The sequence below is a fragment of the Centropristis striata genome, chromosome 7, assembly GCF_030273125.1.
Source record: "Centropristis striata isolate RG_2023a ecotype Rhode Island chromosome 7, C.striata_1.0, whole genome shotgun sequence".
Lineage (NCBI taxonomy): Eukaryota > Metazoa > Chordata > Actinopteri > Perciformes > Serranidae > Centropristis > Centropristis striata.
The window spans coordinates 18,994,010-19,019,106 of NC_081523.1; the positions used below are offsets into that span (position 1 = coordinate 18,994,010).

The window sequence follows — 25,097 nt, forward strand, 5'->3', positions numbered from 1 at the left end:
CAGGCCGTATGTTAATCAGGTCTGTTAGAGGGGCTTTGGTTGGGGGGGAGGTAGCAACACTGCTCAGTATTGTTTCCTCAGCCCACACGTGCAGCCTGGGAATGAAGCAGTGAGTCCATTTCTCTCCTTCTGCTTCTGTAATATTTTACGTCCAAAGTCAGATGAACAGATTTAAAACTATTCTACATCCAATGTCATGGGAAAAGTTAGATTATTTTTCTTTGTAGATGATTGGCTTGTTTGCCCCAGTATTATGCATAGCTGTGCCTATGGTGGCAGTGGTGATAGCAATGATAATTTATGTTGTGGCTCATTATTGTCTTTCTGTGCCTCTGAGCAGACACTCCCAGCAGGGAGACGGGGCAGCAGGGATGATGATGAAGATGGCCTCCAGTGAGGAGGCTGCTGAGGAGATGGATAACAGAGAAGGTAAATATACCGCATAAGAAAAATTAACTTGCATTGCTTCTGTTATTCAACATATTTGGCTACTTTAATGATTTTTGTGGCATATTATTATCATGATTTAGGAGTCTAACTGATTTATTACTTAACCAAAGTAAAAATGTAAATGTTAAAACTCTTCATACTTTTTTATGGACAACACTGTAAATGTACCTTAATCTAGAGAAATCAGACAAATGCTACTTTTAAGGTTGTCACAATAGGGATAATTACAGTAGTTTGAAAAGTAATAATAATAAAACCATCTCTCTTTGACCAGATGCATCCTCCTCTGCAGATCTGTCAGGCGGGTCCAATCAGAGGAGAAAGTTGGCAGCTCCACCAATGAGTGTGTCACTGGATCGCAGTGAGGGGTCTCTTCTCTCAGAAGATGCCCTGGACACAGATGATGAGGCCTTGGACACTGGTGATGACCTGGATGTCAACGTAGATGAGCTGGACACACCTGATGAGGCTGAAATGCTGGAGTTCAACCAACAAGGTCAGAAACATAACTGAAGACACAAACATGCAGACAGACATACACAGTCACATGGTATATAGTCAATAAAATACAGTAAAAATATACATTTGTTGTTGTCTTTATGCCAGGGGACTCAGAAGAGTCTAATCTGGGTGCAGAAGCAGCATCAAGTGATGTCACGGGACGCAGCGTAGATGAGGAGAGCAGGGAGAACAAGTTGTGGAGGAGCGTGGTGATTGGAGAGCAGGAACACCGCATTGATATGAAATCCATTGAGCCATACAAAAGAGTCATTTCTCATGGAGGTACCTGTACAGATGCATAAAATCCACACTTATCCATTTCTGTTGTATGTTTTTCATTTGGTCTCTGCTGATGCCTTCCCTCTTAAAGCTCCCCATTCAGTTGTAGCTTGTAGTTTTCCCTTATGTGAAATAAATTATTGGTAACCAGCCAGTTTGAAAGATATGCCCTGCACCACTTGAATTAGGTGGCCATAGCAAATCAAGAACATTTTTTTGAGAAAACTGTCTCATAAAGGATAAAATCAGGTTTGTGCATATGCACTAAAAGTGTGACTTTTTAATCTTTGTTTTCAGGTTATTATGCGGAACATAATGCCATCATCGTTTTTGCAGCATGTTTTCTACCGGACAGCGACTGTGACAATTACAATTATGTAATGGAAAACCTGTTTCTGTAAGTAAAGCTGCACTGCATAATCAAAGACCTGTGGAGTTGTAAACAAGTCAACTGGAAACCTGAGCATTACACCTAGCTGAACCTTTCAATCCAAAACCATTGCCATTAATGTGCTGCAATAACAAGCTTCACTCTTCTGGCAAGGCTTTGAACAAGAAAGTAGATCCAGGCTGGTGGGGATTGGTCTCTGGCAGCCCAGACAAAACACCACACTTAAATGTGGATGTGGAAATGATTATGTACATTTTACTGTTAAATCAACAACAAAAATGCTGTGTTTGTGTTGTGCTGCTTCAACTACAGTCCGTTTTTTTTTTAAATATACTGTATGCCCATCTTACACAGTGTTTTCTGTTGTCTGTGTAGGTATGTAATAAGTACACTGGAACTAATGGTGGCAGAAGATTACATGATTGTTTACCTGAATGGTGCCACACCTCGCAGGAGAATGCCTGGCTTTACCTGGATGAAAAAGTGCTACCAAATGATAAACAGAAGGTAAAATACACACAAACAAGTGCACCGAAACATACATATATATATATATATATATATATATATATATACATATATATGTATGTGTACATATATATGTATATGTATATGTATATGTATATGTGTTGTGCTTAACCCACATAGCATGTTTGTGCTTCTTAGTAAAAGAGAGACTTAAGCAAAGATTACTTACTTACTATCAGAGTTTTATTCATATAAACAAAATAGTTTTAATAAAATCATGCATGCTCAGCCAAACTAACATTAATACATGAAGACTTTAACTGGCTGATTTGCTTGAATGAGTATTTTTTCACTGTGATGCCAGACATAGCTACAACTCATTCAAGGTTGTTTTTTTAAATTACTCTATTTTTACGTGTGGGTATGTGATGTATGTTTGAGCAGAGTGTATGGAAACAGTTTTCTTTTATGAGAGACAGAAAATCTTGTTGTATGAGAACATGAAATGACAATAAAGGCAAATCTGAATCTGAACTTGGCCATCAGTCCCATCACGACTCAATGCAGTTTCATAAGTAGACCAGTAGAGGGCATACCTATCATACATTCCATATCACAAAAAGCATGTGCTCTGCCTATTATTATTATTATGATTACTGCCATTGTACTCCTATTATAAAGTACTTTAGAACTTCCACCAGGAATGGTTGATATTAATATGTGAAAAAGTTATAGTAATAATGAAGCTTTTACTATGTTTTTACACCACTGCTGCCTCTTCTCTTGTCCCACAGACTGAAAAAAAACCTAAAGATGTTCATCATTGTCCATCCGTCCTGGTTCATACGCACTCTGCTGGGAATCACCAGACCCTTCATAAGGTCTCATTTGTTTTCTTTGTGATCTTTTAGCACTTGACACTAACACAAATCGAAATACAACACACTTTATGGCCCTAACTATTTCCAAGATGACAATTTTAGTAGAGTGTAAAACCAGGTGCCAAATAACAGGCACATTACTGAGGCAAACTTATTGTGATTTCTGTTTTCTACAGCTCCAAGTTCAGCAGCAAGATCAAGTATGTCAACAGTCTGAAGGAGCTTGGAGAAATCATCCCAATGGAGTATGTCCACATTCCACCCAGCATTGTAAAGTAAGTCAACCTATAACACGTACCAATTACCATTTTCAAATTAGGTAAAATTTAAGAGTGCACAGTTACATGTAACAAGTAACAATAATTCAAGTACTTCTCCTTTTTAATATGATTTTTCATTTAAACGTCAACACTTAATAACTGTCTCAAGGTCAAGATAAAAGACAAACATTGCATGGAATAAATTACATACAAAAGCACAGTAAGAAATAATGGTTTAAAATGAATATGAAACAGTGTTTTGCGAGAGACAACACCAGTGTCCACAGAGCTGGGACTGGGAAAAACTTGATGTCACTTGTATGTTTGATAAGCCTAAGCTGATTTCATTTTCATAATCATTAAAACTGGCAAATGCATTTATACAAAAGATGTCTTAGCACAGCTGCTAACACCTCTGACACACCAACCAAACAAAAGAAAACATACATCAAAGGTCATTGCACACCATTTTCAGAAAACATGTCATTCAACCTGAAAACCGTAGCAAACGATGCACACTGTATTTAGACTGAATATGCCCCTGTTCAGGAGGAGATGAATTAATCAGACCTTAGACACATTTCTTTGGAAATCTAAACACTTCCTGTCTCTCTCCACATATTGCTCTGCTAGCTACTTTCACCCACAAATGGTTAAATGTGGTTTCAGGCTGGGGTCACACATAAGCAAAAGCAGGCAAGTGATCATCACCTGCTGAGGAAATGTGAGCAACGCAGGATGTGACATACACAGATATCAATTTACTGGTTTGTAGTCCATTTGACAGCCAATTTGGGTCAACCACACACACATTTCTTTGTTGTTGGTTGAGGCTGCCAGTCAGCATTCACAAAGTTGAACACTGGAAGTAAATATTTTCTTCGCCCCCTTCACTCTCATAGAATGGGAGTGAGTGGGAGGCCAATATTCACCAATGTTCAATTCGCATATGTGTGACTGAAGCCTTATAGTTGTACATGACGAGTGTGAAAAACTAGCCGCCTAAAGTCTTATGTGATTGAATGAACGCCTCTGTGCAGGGTGTATCATTAAACATCATTGAAAACATCTTATAGGATGAGAAAACACGGGGATTCTGATGTAAAAATACTTTAAGTAATTATGTTTTGTTTGTTTTTTGTACATTTTTGTGTATAACAGGAGATAAATAAATGAACAATTAACACAGCAACACAGGATTTAAATTGGGGAAATGTGTTTTTCATTTCACTTGGTCAACTACCTTGCCTCTCCTCCTTCACTTCAGTTTGGCCAGTTTAAAGTTTTTACTAAAAATCTTTTGTCAAACCTATAGTAGATAACAGTACAATAGCCGCTGTTTGTGGACTAAAGCATTTCTCACTCTGCCCCAAGGTATAACGAGGAGAGAGCTATACACAAATTTGCATGCATGAGGTAAATCCCCTAACCTGCTTGATCAGTTGGTTATGTAGAAGTCTCCCTGGAAAATCCCTCAACACTATTGAGTTTTTTCATGCTGGGACTAACCTTTGGCTGTCTTCTTATCCAACATGAAAACAGATTCACTCATGACTCGCACATCACCAGTGTTTTATTGATAATGCCACCAGATTGCACCCAAGTAGAATGTTTTGGAAAACTAAAATGACTGGTTTAGCAAGGACAGCCTTAATGACCTGCAGCGCTCCAACAACATCAAACTTCTTTGCTACTGAGAGGAAGGTCAAGTACATGGACACGAAGCAGAAAAAGTAAACTTTTAACAAATAAGTAATAACACTTTTGTTTTTCTAGCGAGGGCAGTCTCCTATGGAACATTAATATACCATTAGAAAAGAGATAAGGTTTTATTCATTTATGATGACTTCCTATTCAGCCATTTCTGTCCAGATTTACAGTTTAAACACACTTGCTGATGCTTTGGTGGATCAACAGGGGGGATGACTGTGGAAAAATTAAAGCTATTTTATTCCAACTTTAACCCTATCCACTATCTAGGAACCCTGTCTTGAGATGGAAAACTAGAGAATGAATTAAACCTAGTGCTTGTAAAAAAATATGTAAAAAAAAAAGGTTGGCTCTTTTGACTTGTTTATTTTTGAAAAATGATTGCTCCCTATGCATTGCAGTGCATCTGTGGCTCACTCCTTTGTCCTTGAACACTGATGCTTGTTTTCCTTTCCTTCTATTCACCCTCCTATGGCAGCGTTAATACAGGCTACTAATCCCCAGCAACTGCATGTGTACTGACAATATGGTCGTCCCCTGTCACCTGTTTATCTCCCTCACTAACCCTTTGCTTTCTGCCCTCCAACCCAATGCTAAACCAGACTGGATACAGAATTACAGGACACAGAAGCTAAGTAAGTAGTGGGCCATTGTTCAGTCAGCCAGTGAATTTGAACAGAGACAAAAAAGGAAGTGGTTGCTGAATATTGCTCCAATATTCTGTGAACACATTTCTCATGTAAATTGAGTTTTTTTCCCAATCATACAGCAACACAGAGTTTAAACATAACTACTGTTGCAAATGTCTGTTTGTACAGTGGTAATGTGCCATTCTAAATAGGCCTGTGTTTCTCTTTAGCACTGTCTCTTTCGATCACAGAATAACCTGGCTGGCCTCTAGTCAACTGCTTTTAAACCTGCCCAGATCTCGGTTATAAAGCATCGAACTCTCTCATGCTGCTCTGCCAGCTTCGGAGGGTTTTCCAAACATTTTGATGCTAGCATTTCAGTGTTTCATTTCAATGACAGTGACAATGCTTTCCATGACTAACAAAGACTGTTAGTAAGAAAATACCTGGTGGGTTTCTGAGGTAACTACTACTGTTACAAATGGTGCCTGCTGTCGTATATGAATCTTTTAACAAATGAGGAATTAAAGATAATTGATTAGAAGAATTGCAAGATAATTGCATATCCAACAGAGCATACTCATACCTCTGAGGTGTATGATTTGCATCCTTAAAAATTATAGTGAATACTGTGGTGGCCAACGTTTCATTATGCAAAGTTGTTTTCTGTATAGTTATACAACTGTCACCATCTGGTATTACTCTCAGTAAAATATGTGCTGTTTTTGCGTATGTGCATGGTCTCATTCTTCAACCTTGAATTTCTCTGGGTCGAAGCAAAATGGCAACAATATCATGTCTCTTTATTTGTTATCATAATAGACTGGTTATCCAGACATTAGAATAACAACAAGAGACATGATGGTGCATAATGAAACGTTGGCCACCACCATACTGTATCATTATATTCTCATGATCATTTGCACCATGTTTTGTATGATGTGACAAATGACGATCGTAACATATTAGAATGTGACATTTGCTGTTTCAAAAACATTACAATAACTGATTTTAACATTTTGTTGATGTTGTCAAATGGTTTTGACACCAAAACCACTTGGCTAAGGTGAGTAAAAGAGAACAAGGCTAGGCTTAAAAAAAACATTACCTTCCGACATAAATTTCAACAATAGAACAGAAACAACGGCCTTACTTGTTGAAAGACCTTGGTTTATTCGTGCCCTCCAGGCAATATGTGGCTTTTGTCATTCTGTTGTCTCATCAGGGGACAATCCCACGAATTCCAGTGCATTACTTACAGTACAATAGGCATATCTCCTGTCACATTTCAGCATGACAGTCATGACATTTGTGCCTCTGCAAAAAGCCTAGCTAAGCTTCTGCAGAAGTGTGTAGCTGATGATGTGACTACTGTTTCTAATTCTCACATATTGTAGTTTTCAATGTTTATTACTTATGCCCTGATTACACAATCTTACAATTTTCTCTCTCTCGTCTTCTCTCCCACTCAGAGCTGACAAGAAGGGGAACTCTTTTGTTTGACAGTCACAAGATACCTGGCTGCTGCCTATCTTCTCCCTGCATTATGCTGTGCTCTACCGCAGCATATCTGAAAATATGCCAGTCTGCAGCATGACATTTACGGCACATAGCTGTCATATCGAACAACTAGCAATGGGCTAGAAAGGAGGATGCTGTGGTACAATACATCAGGCAGTTGCTGGTTCATTGAGGAAAGTAGTAACCTGTGGGTGCTAAATACTGTGAGTACAGTGCAGAGACTGTCAATGCACTCAAGGGAAGGTGGTTTTTTCCTGTATTACTGTACCTTACACAGCACTTGTGAACCCCATTCTGTAGCGTTTGTTTTCTGTGACATTTGATTTCAACAATATTTTTTATTCTTGTGTTTTTCACTTCGGGGGAATTACTAACTGGCTTTGTTACATTCATGTGTATTAATCTACCCTGCCAGTTGCCATCTGTACCTTTTGTAATCCATGGTGATAATAAGTGTGGATTCTCTGAAGCCGTAGCGAGGCTTTTGACTCTTTCACCTATAACCAAAAACATAAGTTGCATTAAAAGCCCATCTGCTCACAAATACACTGGACAATTGGCTTGTTACTGTGCTGTAGTTTCAACAATAGACTGTAATGTTGAGAGATACTCTGTTTAGACTGTAATTTTAGAATGTCAAGGTTTACAAAAATATGATCCACACAAATACATCTTTGTACTGTATATGCCTGTTCGGTTTGTAATGGCATGAAGCCGAACAGCCAAGCCAGTTTTTGAAAAGTTCCCCATGGTGTAGGTTGCTCTTGTCATACTATGTGACTCAACACCTCATACATTCTTTAGGCTGCAATCACACAGTTGTACGTGTGGCGAATATATATTCACCTCCCGCTTACTTCCATTTTATGAGCAAATGCTCATCTTTAACTGGCAAAGTCACAGCCTCCACCAATACGTGTGTGTGTGTGTGTGTGTGTGTGTGTGTGTGTGTCTGTGTCTGTCTCATTTGGCTGTCAAACTGATGACAAACCAGCAAACTTTGTGGTTTATGCCACATCCTGCCACTCACTTGCATTTGGATATGTGTGACTGCAGCCTTACAAGCCCATTATTGAGCTGTTCTATTAACACTGTATGTCACTGTGAAAATACTTGCAACATCATATATTAAAAGGTAGCAAAAATATAGTTATTTACAGTGGCCCTTAAGCTCAATGCGTTGCAATTTTAGAAAACGCAAGCAATTAAAAAACATGACTTTGACAACACATGTACATTAGCAAGTACACGGAAATTTGAGTGATTTCCGTGGCTATTCCACGGATTTTGAGTTAAGCAAATCCGTGGCTATTTCACGGATTCCTGTGAGACCAGGTTGCAAGTACAGCTTCTTGCATGTTTAAAGTTACAGTGCATTAAGCTCTCAGAGCCACCGTAGTTAGCTGCAGTAATGTGTTGCATGCTTTCAGTTGCTACAGTCCCAGATTAACCTGATCTGATTACTCACCCAAAAGGCAGAACTGTGTATCAATGTTAATTTGTCTTGAGACTTTTTATAAAACAAGTTCTCCAAATAAGCCAGGCTTATTTGAATTAGTCTGACTCATTTTCAGTTGATTCAGCTTCAAATAAGTCAGACTACCAAGTAAGAAAGGCTTATTGTGGTTAACCCTGCTTTGCGGATGAGGTAGATTTGTTTAGGCTTTGTGTGTGAGAAATAGAAAGATTGTTGGTTCGAGAGGTACAATAGATGTGACGCATTGGGCAGGTTGAATCGTAAATACTTTTATTTGCTTTTTCTTATATTTGTATACATTTGCTTGTTGCTAACAAGGTATTCATTTGTTGCAAAATATGTCAAATATTTTACTTCATTAAAGATGTGTCAGCCACAACAGCCTTTTCAAAAACTATCATACATCACAATAAACACATTGCTCAGTGCATAATAACCAAAAGTATCCCACTTGAACTGACCTGTTTTTTTTTAAATAACATTGAACAGTGAATTAATTAATCTTTTTTGATACCATGTAATGTCATGGTGAATACAATCAAATATAAAAACACAGTATCAACTGCTTAAAGTGCAGCAATACGTTTAAACACTACACACTTTCTCTGTTCTTTGCGCACCTGCACCAGCTCTATCAGGTGGCATACTGTGTAGAGGGTTTTTTCCTGTTGCTTTTGTCTGTATTTAGTACATATTCACATAAAAACCCTAACTATTATCTGTTAAGAGGAAGTTTTTACTTGAAATGCCCAAATAACTCTTTTGTCTTGAACTGATGGACCTAGCAGATATTCTGATAGATGACCAGCAAAAAATAAAATAGTGCACAAATTTAACTGATTTTTATTTAGCTAATTGTATGTCTTTCACTGAGAGCAGGGTTCATATCACCTTTGAGTCCCGTTTGAATGTAAAGGTAAAACTTAAGTTACATAATAAGCGTATTTATTTTAACCGAAACCATGATCTTTTCCTAAACCTAACCAAGTAGTCCTGCTGACTAATCGTAAGTACTGTAGAGTTTGTTAGGATTAATAGCGTGATTAAAACTGCGTCTCATTGATCCTGACAAAGCTTCACTATGTGATGAGCAGGGAATGAGAACAGGTGCAGCAGTTCAGACACATCGTGATTCAATGTATCTGTGGTTTGCAGAAATTTATAATGCCAATATTTTATTCTGGCGACTGAACCGTGGGACTCATTTTTTTTTTTTTAAATCATCCTTGGTTTCCAGCGAGTAGTGCCTTCTTTCTCAAATACCTCTCCAAGCAGTAGATAGCAAAGGGATCCATGTCTACATCAAACTTATTAGCAAAAAGGTGATGCTGCGCTAGTAACCACTGCAGATCTCCAGCACCATACACGCATATTGCCCTGACATGGTTGCCATGACATTTTGGATAGACCGCCGCCATTGAACCCAGTGACCCCTCATGCCACTCCCATTTCACCAACCGTGCAATCGCATTGATGTCTGTCATGTCGTATTTGGAGTTTGGCCACGTTGATCCAGGAACACCAGGGACTCGCTGAATGGTTGCCCAGATAACCTCATCAGGACTGTAGGTGTCTTTGGCCCACTCAATCAGTGCCTTTATTTTTTCGTCCTCCAGCAAGCTGCGGATGTAGCCTCGGTTAACCACGATGTAGGCATTTCCTGACAAAATTGGCAGGTTGAAGGGAGGTGGCTCCTTTTTCTTTCCTATCGCCTGAGACAGTTGAAATAGTTAATTAGTAATATGGTTAAAGTAATCAAAGTGAATACAAACCGACGCGTGCAAAGTTTCTGTGCAAATTATCAATACAGCCATGCAACACAACATTTCTAAAAAATAAATGAAAGTACCTGGATATGCCCATCAACTACCTGGTGAGACTTTTCCACCCTCCATCTCTTTTCTTCAGGCAGTTTTTCTGACTCTAAGCTGTTACCGCCTTTCAGTGAACGCAGCGCCCTTACAATCTCCAAGTTGGTTTTCAGAGGAAAATCCTGGCCACAAAGGTTGATGAAGTATTTCCATTTTGTGTCAGCATTATAAAGATCAGCCATACAGTTGAGATCAGCCTGGACTCGTGACCAGCCAGCATAGACCACTGTCACAGCCTCGCTCACCATGAAGACATTTGGGAAACAGGAACTGATGGCACTGATGGCAGAGAGGACTGAGGGCTCTGATTTATTGTCCACGTGGACACAGTAGAGATTTTGAGGTGCATAGATGGCTCGCAGCAGTCGCTCAAAGTTCTGCACCTATGGAATAAAATTCATCACGTTTGTGTATGTTTCATATGCACATTGTTTCATGTGTTTAATTATCTTTGTAACAATTCCCCTTAACATTCAAACTACTTTTTTTAAAGAGGGTTGGGGGAGCAGGACATAGATTTTTTTTTATTTTTATCGAGATTTGCACAAGAATTGCATTTTTCAGCCATTGGATGGCAAACACTGTTCTGGGGACAGATGAGAAACCCTATTATCATCAGTATACAAAAACGTAAATAAAAGCAGAATCCATCAAATTCAGAAAAAGCTAAAGTTTTATCAGTTTGGACATTAAAACATATAGTCGTACAAGTCAAATTGATGATTAGCAAATTCTCATTCTGGTTTATTTATATATTTGACAACCTCCTGAACTTGAATTTTGGTTATACCTAGGAAAACCTTACATCCTGTAAATGTCCCAGGTCTCTAGTTTGTTGTTGTAAAGTTTCATGAGGTTGTGATTATCCTAAAGGTCACAGACATTATACAGTAAGTGACAAATAGACTGCACTCCATGTGTTAAATCAATGAAGTACCCCTTTAATGACTAAATACAGTAGATTGTTTACACCTACTACACTGGTTTTAAAGTTTATATGAATTTAAATTTAGGCTACATACCTTATGATGCACAACAATGGAGTAAGCCAGTGGGAAGTCCTCTTCTTCCTTGCTTAACGGGAATGTTAAGTATTTCTTGCTTGATTTGAATTCCCTGTCAACACACAACATGGAACAATTGATTTCTGTTAAATTCATTGACATAATATCTTACAGGAATACAATTACTGAGACTTGGAGTTCAAAGTAACACACCAGCAGTCTTTGGTTGCACTGATATAATACTCATCAGGAATCTGAACCCTCTTTCGGAAGTCTTTAGTGATGGCCAGTAGTTTGGCTTGGTCCACTGCCTCTCCATCTCCCTGCAGGATTGCTGAACAGTTGCACACTTTCTCTGGGCCAGCATCAGCATCATCATAATCCAACCAGCTGTACCGGAGAATGTAGGTAGGATCCCATCTTATTTTATGGTCAGTCAGCAGGGAGAGCATCAATAGTAAACAACACAGTATGCATATGGGCTTCAGCAGCCTACAGGCATATCTCAGAGGCCACATTGTTTGAGCGGAAGACTTCAGCTAGGACACTTTTTAAATGTCGGTTCTGTATGTAGTCCAGCTGTATGAAGTCTTTATATTTCTGTCATAGAGTCACTGATTTTTCCTTTAATGTCTAAGAAACGTTGTGTCTTAATTCTGTAAGGCCCACCAGGATTATTCCAATTAACTTATGAGATGCTGTTGAGCTTTTTTACTTTTTAAGAACCAGCGCTACATAAGTGCACCCCATTTTAATCTAAAATCAAAACTAATGTTTACTAAGTTCCTCTCATTATGGTTCCAGGCAGGTCAGTCACTCCATACATTATTGCCCCTGAAAACAAGAAGAAGGAAGTGTTATGGACACACCCATTCTTAATATGAACAAAGGATTCCCATGAAAAGTAAAGGGGACCATAAAGCAAAGTCCATGTTTCCATGTAGATAATGTTATTTATTAACTGTAAATGCTCCTAGTCTGAAAGAATACTTCACACCCCAAATAATCAGTTACATATCAATTACTCACCCAATGTTATCTTGAATTCTTGTTAAAAAAGTGTCTTACCTGCCTCCCAGCAAGCAAAGAATCACAAAATCCTGAATTAAAGCAAATGGGGGCTGCTTTTAACAGCAAAACTATATCAAACATCCATTTATAAAATCTCACATAACTCATGTCATATCTCAATAATGACACATGCATTTTCACTAAAATCATAATTTTTAAAAACACTTTCACTAATACAACTTGAAAAATGGGACATGGATTATACTGTAGAAGTCACGTAGGACCTTCTGAACAAATGCTGATATAGTTTTGCTGTTTTTGAATGCAGCCTTACTTCATTACATCAAGGATTTCCTCAATTTTCAGATGCTTATTCACCACGGAGGCATGTGAGAGAGAAAAACAACATTTCTTCACAAATTCAAAGTAATACAGGGTGATAAACTGATATACAGATTGTTATTTTGGGGGTGGAGTAGTACTTTATTAAACAGGCAATCGCAAATAACACCATGTTGAAAACTCAAGCCCAAAATTATAGGTGCATTTTCAGGATAAGGAAGAGGAAGATAAAAAAATCAATAAACACAGGGAGGGTCTGTCAGCAGAGCTGCCTGGATCATTTTCATTCAACTTTAAAATCATGTGCTTCTAATCCAGAGAGATGTTTGTTCTGCATCACATGGGAAGAGAAGAGAGAGAAGAGCCAGAAAGGGCATTTTGAAAGAGGATGAAGGGGAGGGTGAGGAAGAAAAAATGATAGAGAAAAATAGTAATTACATGAAGGTTTACAACTATTAAAGACTTATTTTACTTCTTAAAATAGCTTCCCACGTAAAAAACCATAGATGGCTGTTAATTATTCATACTTAATTCACTGAAATGTTGTCATTAGCTCTGAACAAAGTTAGATGATATTTAAACAAAGAATGAATCAGTTAAAAATTGAAATGAGTCAGACATTTAAATGATGGGAAATGTGCTGGTATATACTAATAAACTTCAAACAACAACTCACTTTTAGACACACACACAGACAAGCAGAAGGACCGGAGGCAGAGCAAACAGAGCACACTTTTCTCCTCCGAGTTAAAGGAGCATTGATTAGGGCAGACTGAGTTCACCTGTGTGCTGTTGACTCCAAGCAGAGACAGGTGTGCTAGTTGCTCTTCCCAGATATCAAAAGGATAATAGCTCACATGGAACACTTTTAACAATTACAGTTTAACACCAGGCCGATTTGGTGCATCGGAGACGGCTGCATTCCATTAGAGGAACTAATTCCAGGGCTCTGGCTTTGTGCAAACTCAGTCACTGACAGGGACACTTAATGGAATGAAGCCATAATTAAATTTGAATATTGTGCTTATCCCGCTTTGGCAAATCAAAATGTCTGCTGTGAAAAGGGGCGTGTAGACTGAGTTGCATTTTGAGCATTTTTGATTAAAACCCCACTATCTGGGTGATTGGTGTCATATTCACCAATCAAAATGAAAACCTCTTCATCTGACTACAATGTACCACCCTATAGGAATTTATAAAACAAAAAATCAGGAGGAAGATTTTTAATAAGTAATAAATCAGCACAGAAACAATACAGTTTAACTAGAAAATTTCCTCTGGGGAAATTTTGAAAGGGCCACGGGGGCTACTGCCGGTGTGTGTACACTATGGGTACATCCCAAAGCTCTTAATTTTCGCCTCCTCTATCCTCTATCCTCGCTTGAACCGGAAGTTCTTTCGCGGGTGCCATCTTTAAGACCGTCCCAAAGCTCTTATTTGTGATCGGAGGATAGAGGATAGAGGATAAAGGAGGCATATCGGAGGAGGCACAAGCGAGGATACACGAGAGCAACCTATGCGGAAGTCTTTTAGCGGTGGCCCCGCCCCCTGACTTATTGAATAGACGCAGCAGCTGATCGGACTGATGTTATACATCGCAACATCGCTGTAGTTTCATACCGGACTGAAGACAGATCACAGATTAAACTAAAGTGTGTCACCACAAGTTTTATATTTTATTTATATGATTCACCATGTAGTTAAAATCTGTTTTATTGTGACTCTGAACAACAAAAACACCACAAACATATGTCTACATTTATAATAAATTAAGAGAAAGATCGCTCTAGAAGTTTTTTTTTTCCTTTTGGTGATCTGTTTTTTCCACCATACAGATTTATTATGGATATTATTAAAGTAAAAAAAAAAAAAAAAGAGTATGAGAGTCTGTCTGTCAGCAACTTTTACATTGTTTGTCATTTTCATCAGTCCCACGCGAGGCTGATCATTACTGAGTGACATAATTTACATTTTACCTTAATCATATAACCTAATAAAACATTGGCCGGTGTTCAGCGGACACAATCATGTTCTGGGATATTAAATAATTAATTTATCACCAGGATCGTCTACTACGACGGCGTATTAGGGCCATGTATGAAAAAATAAATAAATATGGATCCAGGGGAGAGGGACCCAGCCACCATGGCATGATTAAAAACACATAACATGAGGTGATGGTATTACATCACCACATTTCGTTTGGCAAAACCATGATAACTATCATTGATCCGAGATCACTTTGAGCGTCCTGAGTTCTTCCAGAACGTCTAGATATGGTTTTTTTTTTCAGAAATCTTCCTGCGTTTTTAATATGGGAGCCAATGAGGCTGTTGGTGCTAGTGGTGGCGCATCTGTGCGTCCTACGCCCAAACTATAACTCTGACAGCTTTACCAGAGGATTGTGAGTGAGAAGACAAATTTTCCTGCGTTTCTAAGTATAAATAATTTCTGTAGAGTGGAATTTGCGGCCTGGAGCGCAGTTTTCAAATGTATTTTTGGACAATTTTTTCTCTCCCTCTACACTCTGGCGATGATGTCACGCACTGTGACACGAACATTCCGTGCAATACACACCCATTATAATCTCAGAATTTCTCCAAAAATGATCTTGGTCATTGAACATGGATTGATAAAAACTGTATGACCTATCGAAACGTGGATTAATACACCAATACAAAAGACTTGTGCCTACTGTTTAAAGTTTAAATGGGGTCTCTAGGTGAAATTATGCCGGAGAAGTAGACGTTTAAAAATCTCCAAGTATTGTTCTTTTTCGCTCATTTTTTTTCAGCCGTCCCATTCATTTCAATGCAAAATTTTGGGCAGTTTTTCGCGAGTTACGTCGTGAAAAATTTGTATTCTGTAGAGAAAAGTAATAGCACACCGATCCCGATCAAACCGCAGGTTTTGATATATAATTTGTCCTGCAACTCTTCAAGTTGTAGGACTAGTAGCGGGACGAAATTGCGTCCGGAAGAGGAAGAAGAAAAAATCCACAGTATAACACGTATAACAGCTATTGCTGTATGGGACCAGTGCTCGGTGCGATTGCCCCGTGGCCCTAATAATGTTGGATAAACTGGAGGGACTGTTAGCAGATTATCTTTCAGCCTTCTAAAGTTAAAAGGAAAAAGTTCTAAAACTGTACTTTCAGGTTTTGTCAAGTAGATTGTTAAACAAATAGAATTATATAATGTATACTGGTACACTTTTTTTAAAAAGACTGTTGAGAAGGAACACTTCTTCAATGAAGTAAAGCATTTGAGATATGTAATGCTACCTATACATCAGAAGACTTGGAAAAGACACCCAGAAAACTGCAGGCTCACACCTGCTCACATCTAAAGACAAGTGTTTAGAGTTTTTAGTCCCAGCCTAGTCTCAGACTGAGATTTTTCCTACCGTGCAATTTTTTCCCATCATGCTCTTAGTAAAAACTTACAAATGGAGGAGAAGCAGCTTTTGACTACAGCTGCTCTAGTGTGTGCAGTGGTTTGTGTTGGGGAAAAAAAGAAGAAGAGGAGAAGACCCCTCAAAATGCCCCCTCACAAAGCTGAAAAAGGGTTTCTGTTTTTCCCCTCGAGTACCGGGGACCTTTCCCCGCTCATCTATTGGTTGTTGACGTACGTGACTGCCGTGACTTTTCCTAGTCTTGGGTTTGCGGTCATATCAAACGTGTTTGATATTATCGCAAGTCGCAGTAACGTTTGCGAACATATCAAACGTTTCAGGTTAAAGGGCATAGGTTGCTAGTATGTCAAACGTGTTTGATATGATCAAACGTATCAAACGTGTTTGATATTATCGCAAGTCGCATTGACGTAACACAATCAACAACCAATATATGAGCGGGGGAAAGGTCCCCGGTCCCAGACTGGCCAGTAAAACCCAATACACACAATAATGCTAGTAAGCTCAGTCATAAATACAAATATAGTGATGTAATATATTTACGGCCACAAGCGGGATTTTGGGGGCGCTGTTTCTTAGTAAAGAGAACAGTAAGGAGACCCAGTTAAAATGTATAAATGTAGGCCTATACATTTAAGTAATAAATAATTGATAATTAATGTATGATTAACTAAATGAGAGTTGAAAGAGCTGATAAATATAACTATATAACACATAATTAAATAGGGCATAAATGTATATCATGAATTCATTTCTAAATGTTCCTTTCCTTTATTCTTCCTTATATCTATTTTGTTTACTGTAAAATAGTCAACTTTTCATGTCAGAAAAACAGAACCCCTTTTTCAGCTTTGTGAGGGGGCATTTTGTGGCATCTATTCTTCTTTTTATTGTTTTTGTTTTTTTCAACACAAACTACTGCACACACAAACATTGCATGGTAGGTAAAAAATGCTAAAGAAGATCTAGTTGTAGTCTTGTAAATAGTGACTTACAGGAGTCTTTCCACGAAATGTGCAGGATATGTACAGATAGTATTACTGAACAAAGAAGGATCTGTAATTACCTCTATCAAATTTTGGATGCACCAATATGTCGGAGGCGAGCCAGACGGCTTTGGACGAGACCTGGGAGATCTAGTCGATGGTGGCATAACTTTTTGGAAGGAGTAGCTGATGAAAATGCGTGGCGTGAAAACGTCCGCATGCCCAAAGATACTCTTATCTGATGCCACCTGGCATGCATACGCATCCCGCAGCCCGCATCAAATTCAAATCTCTAATGCTGGCCTACAAAGTTGTCTCCGGTAGTGCACTTACCTACCTGAACGCCCTGATTCAGACATATGCTACCTCACGACCGTTGCGCTCTTCCAATGAACGGCGCCTAGCTCTACCCTCCGTTGGTCCAAGGCAATCCAGACTCTTTGCATTTCTTGTTCCCCACCGGTGGAACACACTACCAGTACCAACCAGAGCAGGGGTGTCCCTCTCTACCTTTAAAAAACTCCTGAAGACCCAGCTCTTCAGAGAGCATCTTCTTTCCTAGCACCACACGGTAATTCTACTCCTTAAAGAATTGTCACTAGCACTTATTGTTGCACCAATAGCTCTTATTGCACTATACCTTGATTGTTTGCTTTTATTCTTCCTGTAAATCGCTTTGGATAAAAGCGTCTGCTAAATGACTAAATGTAAATGCATACAATCGAATTCCACACACTTTTGCGTCACCATATGTACGCAGATTTCCTCCCAAAAACGCTCATCTAAACACAGAATAAAAAGTGAAGACGCGATGCCACTTTTGCATATTCAGACCATCATCATGTAAGCGTAGCCTTAGGCTACTAAAGACTTTCCTTTTTTAGTCTGGGACTGTGAAAATCGTTTGGTGTAAGCCCAGCATAAGAACAAATTCATACCTTGTAGCCATACAAAATGTATGCAAATATAAGAAAAAAAAATACAGGTAAGTAGGCCCTCTGTGCTATTACTACCACTATATTATTAAAATGCATTTTCTCCTTTTATAGATACAGAGAAAATTACAGGACTCCCTTGATGAAAGATCTTGTATCTCCATAGGGCCTTCAACCAAACAAAACTCTCCATCAAGCAAATGAACCCGGTACAAGCGCTCTGCTCTGTGCCAGCAAAATGCTCATATGGCTCATTTTGGGTGGTACTGAAAGAAGACCTATTTTGTTGTTCAGGTTTGAAATCTTGTTTTCAACACACATCAGAAGTTATGCAACAATTTAGAAAAGTCAACTTTTCTTTATTTAAGAATTTTTAACTTTTTCCTTGTAAACCAACTATGTCCTTTATCCTTTTTCAACAATCTGTTGACTACTTTTGCGTTTAGTCAAATAATTTTTTGTTGTTTCACTTTGAATAAAATATTAGTTAAGTAACAATGCTGATTATAATCATGGTTTTGTTCTTTTCTATGATTGTTTTTTGTTCTAATTAGTTTGTTCATTATTTTCTTTGTATTTTCATTTTTTTTATCGCTGTATAACAAACAGCTGTTTCCAGTCACTTTGTGTGGACTGAATATTTAGTTCTCCATGCAGTGCAAACATGTCTTTTTTAAGAAATGTGAAGTTAGGTATACAATTGCTGACATGAATTGGCACAGAAGACAAATTGCTTGCTCTGATCAATGATCTAAAAACAGCATTCACCATTCTTTATTCACTTTTATAACTATTTCACCACCAAAATGAAAGATTAAAAAAATACAAGATAAGAGGATAATATGTATAATACTTTAAATAAAACTAACTAATTAATTTAACAAAATAACCATAATTTTGCAAAAATGTCAAATAAAAGTCATGACTAACTTTTGCTCACTTTACAACAAAATATTTAAATTGCTTCTTACCTGTGATATTACAAGCAGCAGATCTGATTTGAGTCTTCTCTCTTTTTCTCTCTCTGGCTTAGTCCTCACACTAGTTTTCTCTCCTTTCTCTGAAGATGATAGGTGCACTTTTCTGTCAAGTGTAAATTCCAGAGGCAGAGTAGATTGTAAAGTAAGACTTCCTGTCAGCAGGTCTTCAAAGTAAAACCATATGTTCTAATTTTTGTGACATTTTACGGATAATTCAGTGAATGACCATGATGAGTGTATGAACTGTACTGTATATTGTAGATGCCATAAATTATAGCCTACACACGATTTTTGGTCTGTGTGTTCAGGGCTGACTGTGCTCCTACTATATGTAGAAAAAAGAGCAGAAAGTATGCATGAACACAGACGTGTACAATGAATTCCAGAGGTTGAAGTGTGCCAACACTTAATCATGCTTTATTCCTGTTTGTCTGCATAAGTGCACACATGTCAGGGAGGGGCCTGATAAGACCCTCATGTGTGACTGAGCAGTATAACTAAGGTGGAGTCCAACATAATTACTGGAAAATGTTTCCAAAGGTTGCACACGTTATACCTCAGGACCTATTTATGGAATAAATGCTGCCATTATCCTTATTAATTCTTATCAGTATATAAATTGTGCTTCATACTCTGTGTGTATATATATATATATATATACTAGATTTTTGTTATACAGACAATAAAGCATTATAATGAAGTCAGGTGGATGACCACAAACAACACGTCCTATATTATAACTATACAGAACATTATTGGCATATTGTTTATATTTAAATTGACAAACATTTTGAAATGTTGATAGTTTGAGTTTTGATAGTTTCATCTTTCTTTTTCTCTTTTAGTGCATGCACAGGTAGTACGAAGACATCTCTGTTCAGAGCATTCTGTACCTCACGCTATACTGCAGACTTGTGGTCAAACTACAGAAAGGCAAGCTGAATCAGAGAAGGGGAAAAGCAACTCTACTAGGATACTCTACTCGGACTACTAAAAAATAAAATAGAAGGAAATTCAAACTTCCTCAATTCACATTTTTGGTCTTCAAAGGAAAAGAATCCAATGCTAGAAATTCAGTGGCATTTTAATGTCAACACTGTTATTGGTTATTTTTCTTAAAAGGGGGTTCAGTTGGTTATAAAAGGTTGAGTCTTTATCACCATTATTTTCATTATCCAGTGATAAAACATTTTTTTCAGGGACAAATATCAACCCTGGAATTTTTGCTGACTGGCCCACCACAGCTGCTTACTCACCAACTATCTAAGCACGCTCCTAACCCTGTAGACATACTAACCATATTACTCCACACGACACTACATGTAGGCTACATAAGATGGCCCTCATCCCAGAGTGTCAATCAAAACACAGGAAGCTAGAATTAATCATTTTCACTCTTTAAGATAAATGCAATAACATGCAGCACAACAAAGCAAGGCCATAGGCCTGCAGGAAAATATGGAAGAACACACAGTACTATAAAACATTTTTTTAAAAGTACAGTGAAAACTTCATTGCTCACTGTAAAATTGTGTTTTATTAATGCTCAAGAAACAAATGTTTACGTATCGAAATGATCCCTTTGGGTGGGCAAATTACCCTGCAGAGACAGAAATGCCCTACTAGCACATTTATCACTGTCACACTAATATCATAACCCTAACGTCTAGCTGCTGGTCTGTTTATCACCTCCACATCTATCAACAACTAATCACCCTGGCACAGATAACAGCAAATCAGCTTCACAACACTAACAGGACTGACCAACGTGCAGTTATGAAAACTCCTCTGGTATCCTCTCACTTTCCAGGATTGAGTTAAACGGTCTCATCAGAAACCCTACTGCCATCTCACCTAAACATGTGTGTGTGTGTGTGTGTGTGTGTGTGTGTGTGTGTTTGTCTGCATTTGCATGTAGATGATGGGACATGTACGGCATGTCCTTGTGTCTGCACGCTGATATTCATGCATGAGTGTGTGTGTGTGTGTGTGTATATGTGGGTGTTATTGTAGCAAGTCTGGCAGTGTGTTCTGATAACAGATGGGTGAATGGGTCATTTGTTATTTATAATGAGTGTGTGTCCGTTATACTGTTGACCTGTCACTTGTGTAATCTAATAAGGGTTGAGTGTGCCAGTGTGTGTTACATTGTCAGACATTTCCCAGTGTAAGGTGACACTCTGACTCAACCTTTTGTTTCCTTCATCCTCATGTAGTGTTTTTTCTTCATATATAGAAATGATGTGCAATTGATGTGTTCATTTTTGGCAGAGTAATTTTGGTAGCTGTATTGTAATTACTAGGGATGGGAATAATTAATCCATGATCGATGAATGGTCGTTAAGAATTTGGTCCATCACGTGGAATTTTTAATCGATTCGTGTATTTTTTATTTCAATTTTATCTATGACTGCGTATCAGTACTCACTGAACTGAAACAAGGCCGAGCGTTCAGTTCTGCGGCCGTACATGAATAAGCCAATGAGCTGAGAATTTAGTTGGATAATTTGTGTGTCTGAGCAGCATTAGGAAATGTGCAGTTTAATGAATGTTCAGAACATTTACACAATACAGAGGGGAAACCCTTTATATTCCTGTGTGGATTAATATAACAAGTTTATTTGTGTGTGTGTGTGTGTGTGTGTGTGTGTGTGTGTGTGTGTGTGTCCATGTAGAATATGTTTATTTACATGTATTCAGTGGGTCTTTCTCTACAGATATAAGTAAAAGTAGAGAAGACCCACCGATGCAGCTGTTATATTTGGATAATTTTAATGGTCTGTAGAGTAAATGTAATTTTCCACTTTGGTATTGATTTTGTTATATTTGGATAATTCTAATAAGCCAGATTGCCAGTGTGTTTTTCTTCACTGTAGCATGCTTTACCTTCCTGTCCTCTTTTGTGTTTTGTTGTTGTTTTGTTGGAAGTAACCTCTTTTAATGTGCATGCAACACATATTTACATGCAAACTAGAAAGGGCTCAGAACTGATCCTTGGTGTCATCCCACCTCCACTCTGTCAACCTCTGTCACACCTACAGTTGCCTTGATGATCAGTCAAAGAGAACTTTAAAATGTCAGTCAAAAATGTAGGACCTACTACACACATTAATAATTAAATAATTAAAAACAATGAGAACTAAACCAAACATCACACACATCATGCACTAAAATTGACCACTCCTGGGATTTGACATTCAATCAATCAATCAATCAGACTTTATTTGTATAGCACTTTTCATACAAGCGAGATGCAACACAAAGCGCTTTACATAAAATAAATAAATAAATAAAATAATGATAATTCATCCCCCCCCATCCTATAAAAAACAAAGCACAAACTGAGGAACTGAGGAAGCGCCATCTCAACATGGAGCAGTGAGGAAACACTGGAGGCAGGTTAGAAATAAATTAGATAAATAAATAAAGGATAAAGTAAGATAAAATAAAATAAGATAAAATGATATATATAATAATAAAAAAATAAAAGAATAAAAAAGTAAAAGTCAATAATGACAATGGAAAGTATAAAGTATATATATATATATATATATATATATATATATATATATACATACATAAAATATAATAAAATAAAAATAAAATAAAGAAAATAAAATAAAAAGCTAGATAAGAAAGATAAAACAATAAATAAATAATTAAGATAACTAGAGCATGATAAAATATATATATATATATATATATATATATATATATAGAGAGAGAGAGAGAGAGAGAGAGAGAGAGAGATAGACTAATAAATAGTAGCAAATAAATAAAAGAGAGGATGTAATAACACTAAGATGCATGAGCAGAAAAATCTCTAAAATAGTTCAGGTAAAAGCCAAGTTATAAAGATAAGTCTTTAGTTTGTTCTTAAAAGTATGAACAGTCTCTGATGCCCTCAGGTCCTCAGGGAGGCTGTTCCACAGACGTGGACCACAGTGAGAAAACGACGCCTCACTGTGGGTTTTAGTTCTTACTTTTGGTAATATTAAAAGGCCACTCCCAGAAGACCTGAGGGTCCTCGAGGGTTCATAGGATAAAAGCAAATCAGATAAATAGGCTGGACTAAGACCATTAAGAGATTTATAAACCAGTAAAAGAATCTTAAAATCGATTCTGAAACGCACAGGTAGCCAATGCAGAGACTTTAAAATAGGTGTAATATGAGCTCTCTTTCTGGTCTTTGTCAACAGACGAGCAGCTGAATTTTGTAATAACTGTAATCGATCTAATTTTTTGTTAGGTAGACCAGAAAGTAGAGCATTACAATAGTCAATTCTACAGGTAATAAAAGCATGCATCAATGTCTCTGTATTGGCTTGAGAGAGAAACGGTCGTACTTTGGCAATGTTCTTAAGATGATAAAAGGCAGTTTTAGTAATATTTTTAATATGGGGCTCAAAGCTAAGATCACAATCAATGATAACTCCCAGGTTTTTAACTTGTTGAGAAGGGTTAAAATTCAGTGTTTGGAGTTTCATGGTTAGGTTCTCTCTCTGTGCTTCAGTACCGATAATTAAAACTTCGGTTTTGTCCTGGTTGAGCTGTAAAAAAATCTCTGCCATCCATTGTTTTATGTCTAAAATACAGTTAAAAAGGCCATCAATTGGCCCGAGTCATCAGGAAACGCGGCAATATAGAGCTGTGTGTCATCAGCATAGCTATGGAAATGAATGCCGTGTCTTCTGATGACGTCCCCAAGTGGCAGCATGTAAAGGTTAAAAAGAGTTTGTCCTAAAATTGAACCTTGGGGAACACCACAATTCATTTTTAAACTACTGGATGAACAGTCACCTATACTTACAAAAGAATCTCTGTTATTCAGGTAAAATTTGACAAAAACACCAAGAAAATTTTAACATGAGACCAAAAAATATGATAGTTATGATAATATTTAACATGAAAAAATTAGTTCTTACCATTTCCTCCTTCAAGCCTCCACTCGTGTCAGTGGAACACAGTGTCTAATGAGTTACCATCTCAGTAACACTAACCTCCCCCTCCTTGTTGGCTGGCATACAAATAAAACTTCCTATGAAATGATGATGACAAACCTGTTTGACTGGAGCTGAACAATTATGGCCAAAATGATAATCATGATTATTTTGATCAATGTTGAGATCACGATTAATAATCACAATCATGTATTGATTTAACAAAATGGGTTAGTTTAATTAATGGGTTCTTAACATTGTAGTAGAGTATTTTAGGCTACTGTTTTTTATTAATCATAACATATTCACACACATTAGCACAATAAGTAAGGTTTCCCCTACCATTATAATAGGGGAGTCAAGTTAATTTTATTAAATTTATTTATTTTCTATACAGCACCAGATTACAACTGAAGTCATTTAAGGTTACCATTCCTTTTGAATCTGTACCTTCTCATGTCAATCAACAAATTAAACATCCTTTAAACATCTGGCATGTCATTTATATTTATACATGGTTGTACGTTTAGCATCTCCTCTGCTCTCTGTATATAGACACACACACACACACACACACACACACACACACACACACACACACACACACACACACACATCACAAACCTGTTGGTCCATTGCTTGTGGATGTGTGTTTCTGGGACTAATATTTCCCCAGTGCTACCATTATATAATATATGGCTTTTAATAATTAAATCAAAATCGACTTCAATCAGTTCACAAAGAGAGCTTGTTCATTTTTAAAGAGATCCACTGTTGCCCCAAAACTATTAAAAATAAACTAGTAAACCACAGTGTTGCACAGGGTCACACACTGCTACTGGAAACATTTACAACATTGACAGACATGAGGTGTGTCTCCAGGTGTCAATGGAAAAACAGTGCATAACATTAAGTCTTAGTCCTTGCAATGCAGTGGGCCAGGTGACATGGCATGATATGCTTTGGGCGGGGCTTCCTTGTGATTGACTGGGTGCCACCGCGTGTTTTCATCTTAGACCTTTGACTATTTCACATTGTACTTCAGCT

At 37.6% G+C, this 25,097-nt stretch overlaps 2 protein-coding genes across 5 annotated transcripts in view; one reads left to right on the top strand and one right to left on the bottom strand.

The window, feature by feature from the left end:
* The window catches only part of LOC131974589 (protein prune homolog 2-like), a 28,633-nt gene extending 19,595 nt beyond the window's left edge, over positions 1-9,038 (top strand). For 2 of the 4 annotated variants that reach the window (XM_059336960.1, XM_059336963.1), the window contains 9 exons: positions 341-429; positions 725-946; positions 1,057-1,233; positions 1,528-1,627; positions 1,997-2,128; positions 2,884-2,970; positions 3,147-3,245; positions 5,543-5,575; positions 7,042-9,038. In XM_059336960.1, the coding sequence (XP_059192943.1) occupies positions 341-429; positions 725-946; positions 1,057-1,233; positions 1,528-1,627; positions 1,997-2,128; positions 2,884-2,970; positions 3,147-3,245; positions 5,543-5,575; positions 7,042-7,072 (970 nt within the window). In that variant the 3' untranslated portion in view covers positions 7,073-9,038. Of the gene's footprint in view, positions 1-340; positions 430-724; positions 947-1,056; positions 1,234-1,527; positions 1,628-1,996; positions 2,129-2,883; positions 2,971-3,146; positions 3,246-4,604; positions 4,978-5,542; positions 5,576-7,041 lie in introns of those variants that run through there. The other 2 variants (XM_059336962.1, XM_059336961.1) reach the window with 2 other exon arrangements.
* LOC131974590 (beta-1,3-galactosyl-O-glycosyl-glycoprotein beta-1,6-N-acetylglucosaminyltransferase-like) lies at positions 8,817-13,547 on the bottom strand. The gene is made up of 5 exons (XM_059336966.1): positions 13,472-13,547; positions 11,656-12,276; positions 11,461-11,554; positions 10,417-10,821; positions 8,817-10,279 (listed from the first exon to the last, which is right to left on the bottom strand). The coding sequence occupies exons 2-5, from the start codon at positions 11,958-11,960 to the stop codon at positions 9,788-9,790; spliced, it is 1,296 nt and encodes a 431-aa protein (XP_059192949.1). The 5' UTR covers positions 11,961-12,276; positions 13,472-13,547; the 3' UTR covers positions 8,817-9,787.
* Positions 13,548-25,097: the final 11,550 nt, after the last annotated feature.

Excerpts from the sequence above, each read along its gene's own strand:
- LOC131974590 (XM_059336966.1), bottom strand. The coding sequence starts at position 11,960 with ATGTGGCCTCTGAGATATGCCTGTAGGCTGCTGAAGCCCATATGCATA. Across the intron at positions 10,822-11,460 it reads CCATTGTTGTGCATCATAAG|GTGCAGAACTTTGAGCGACT; the intron begins GTATGTAGCCTA and ends TTTATTCCATAG. Across the intron at positions 10,280-10,416 it reads TAGTTGATGGGCATATCCAG|GCGATAGGAAAGAAAAAGGA; the intron begins GTACTTTCATTT and ends CAACTGTCTCAG.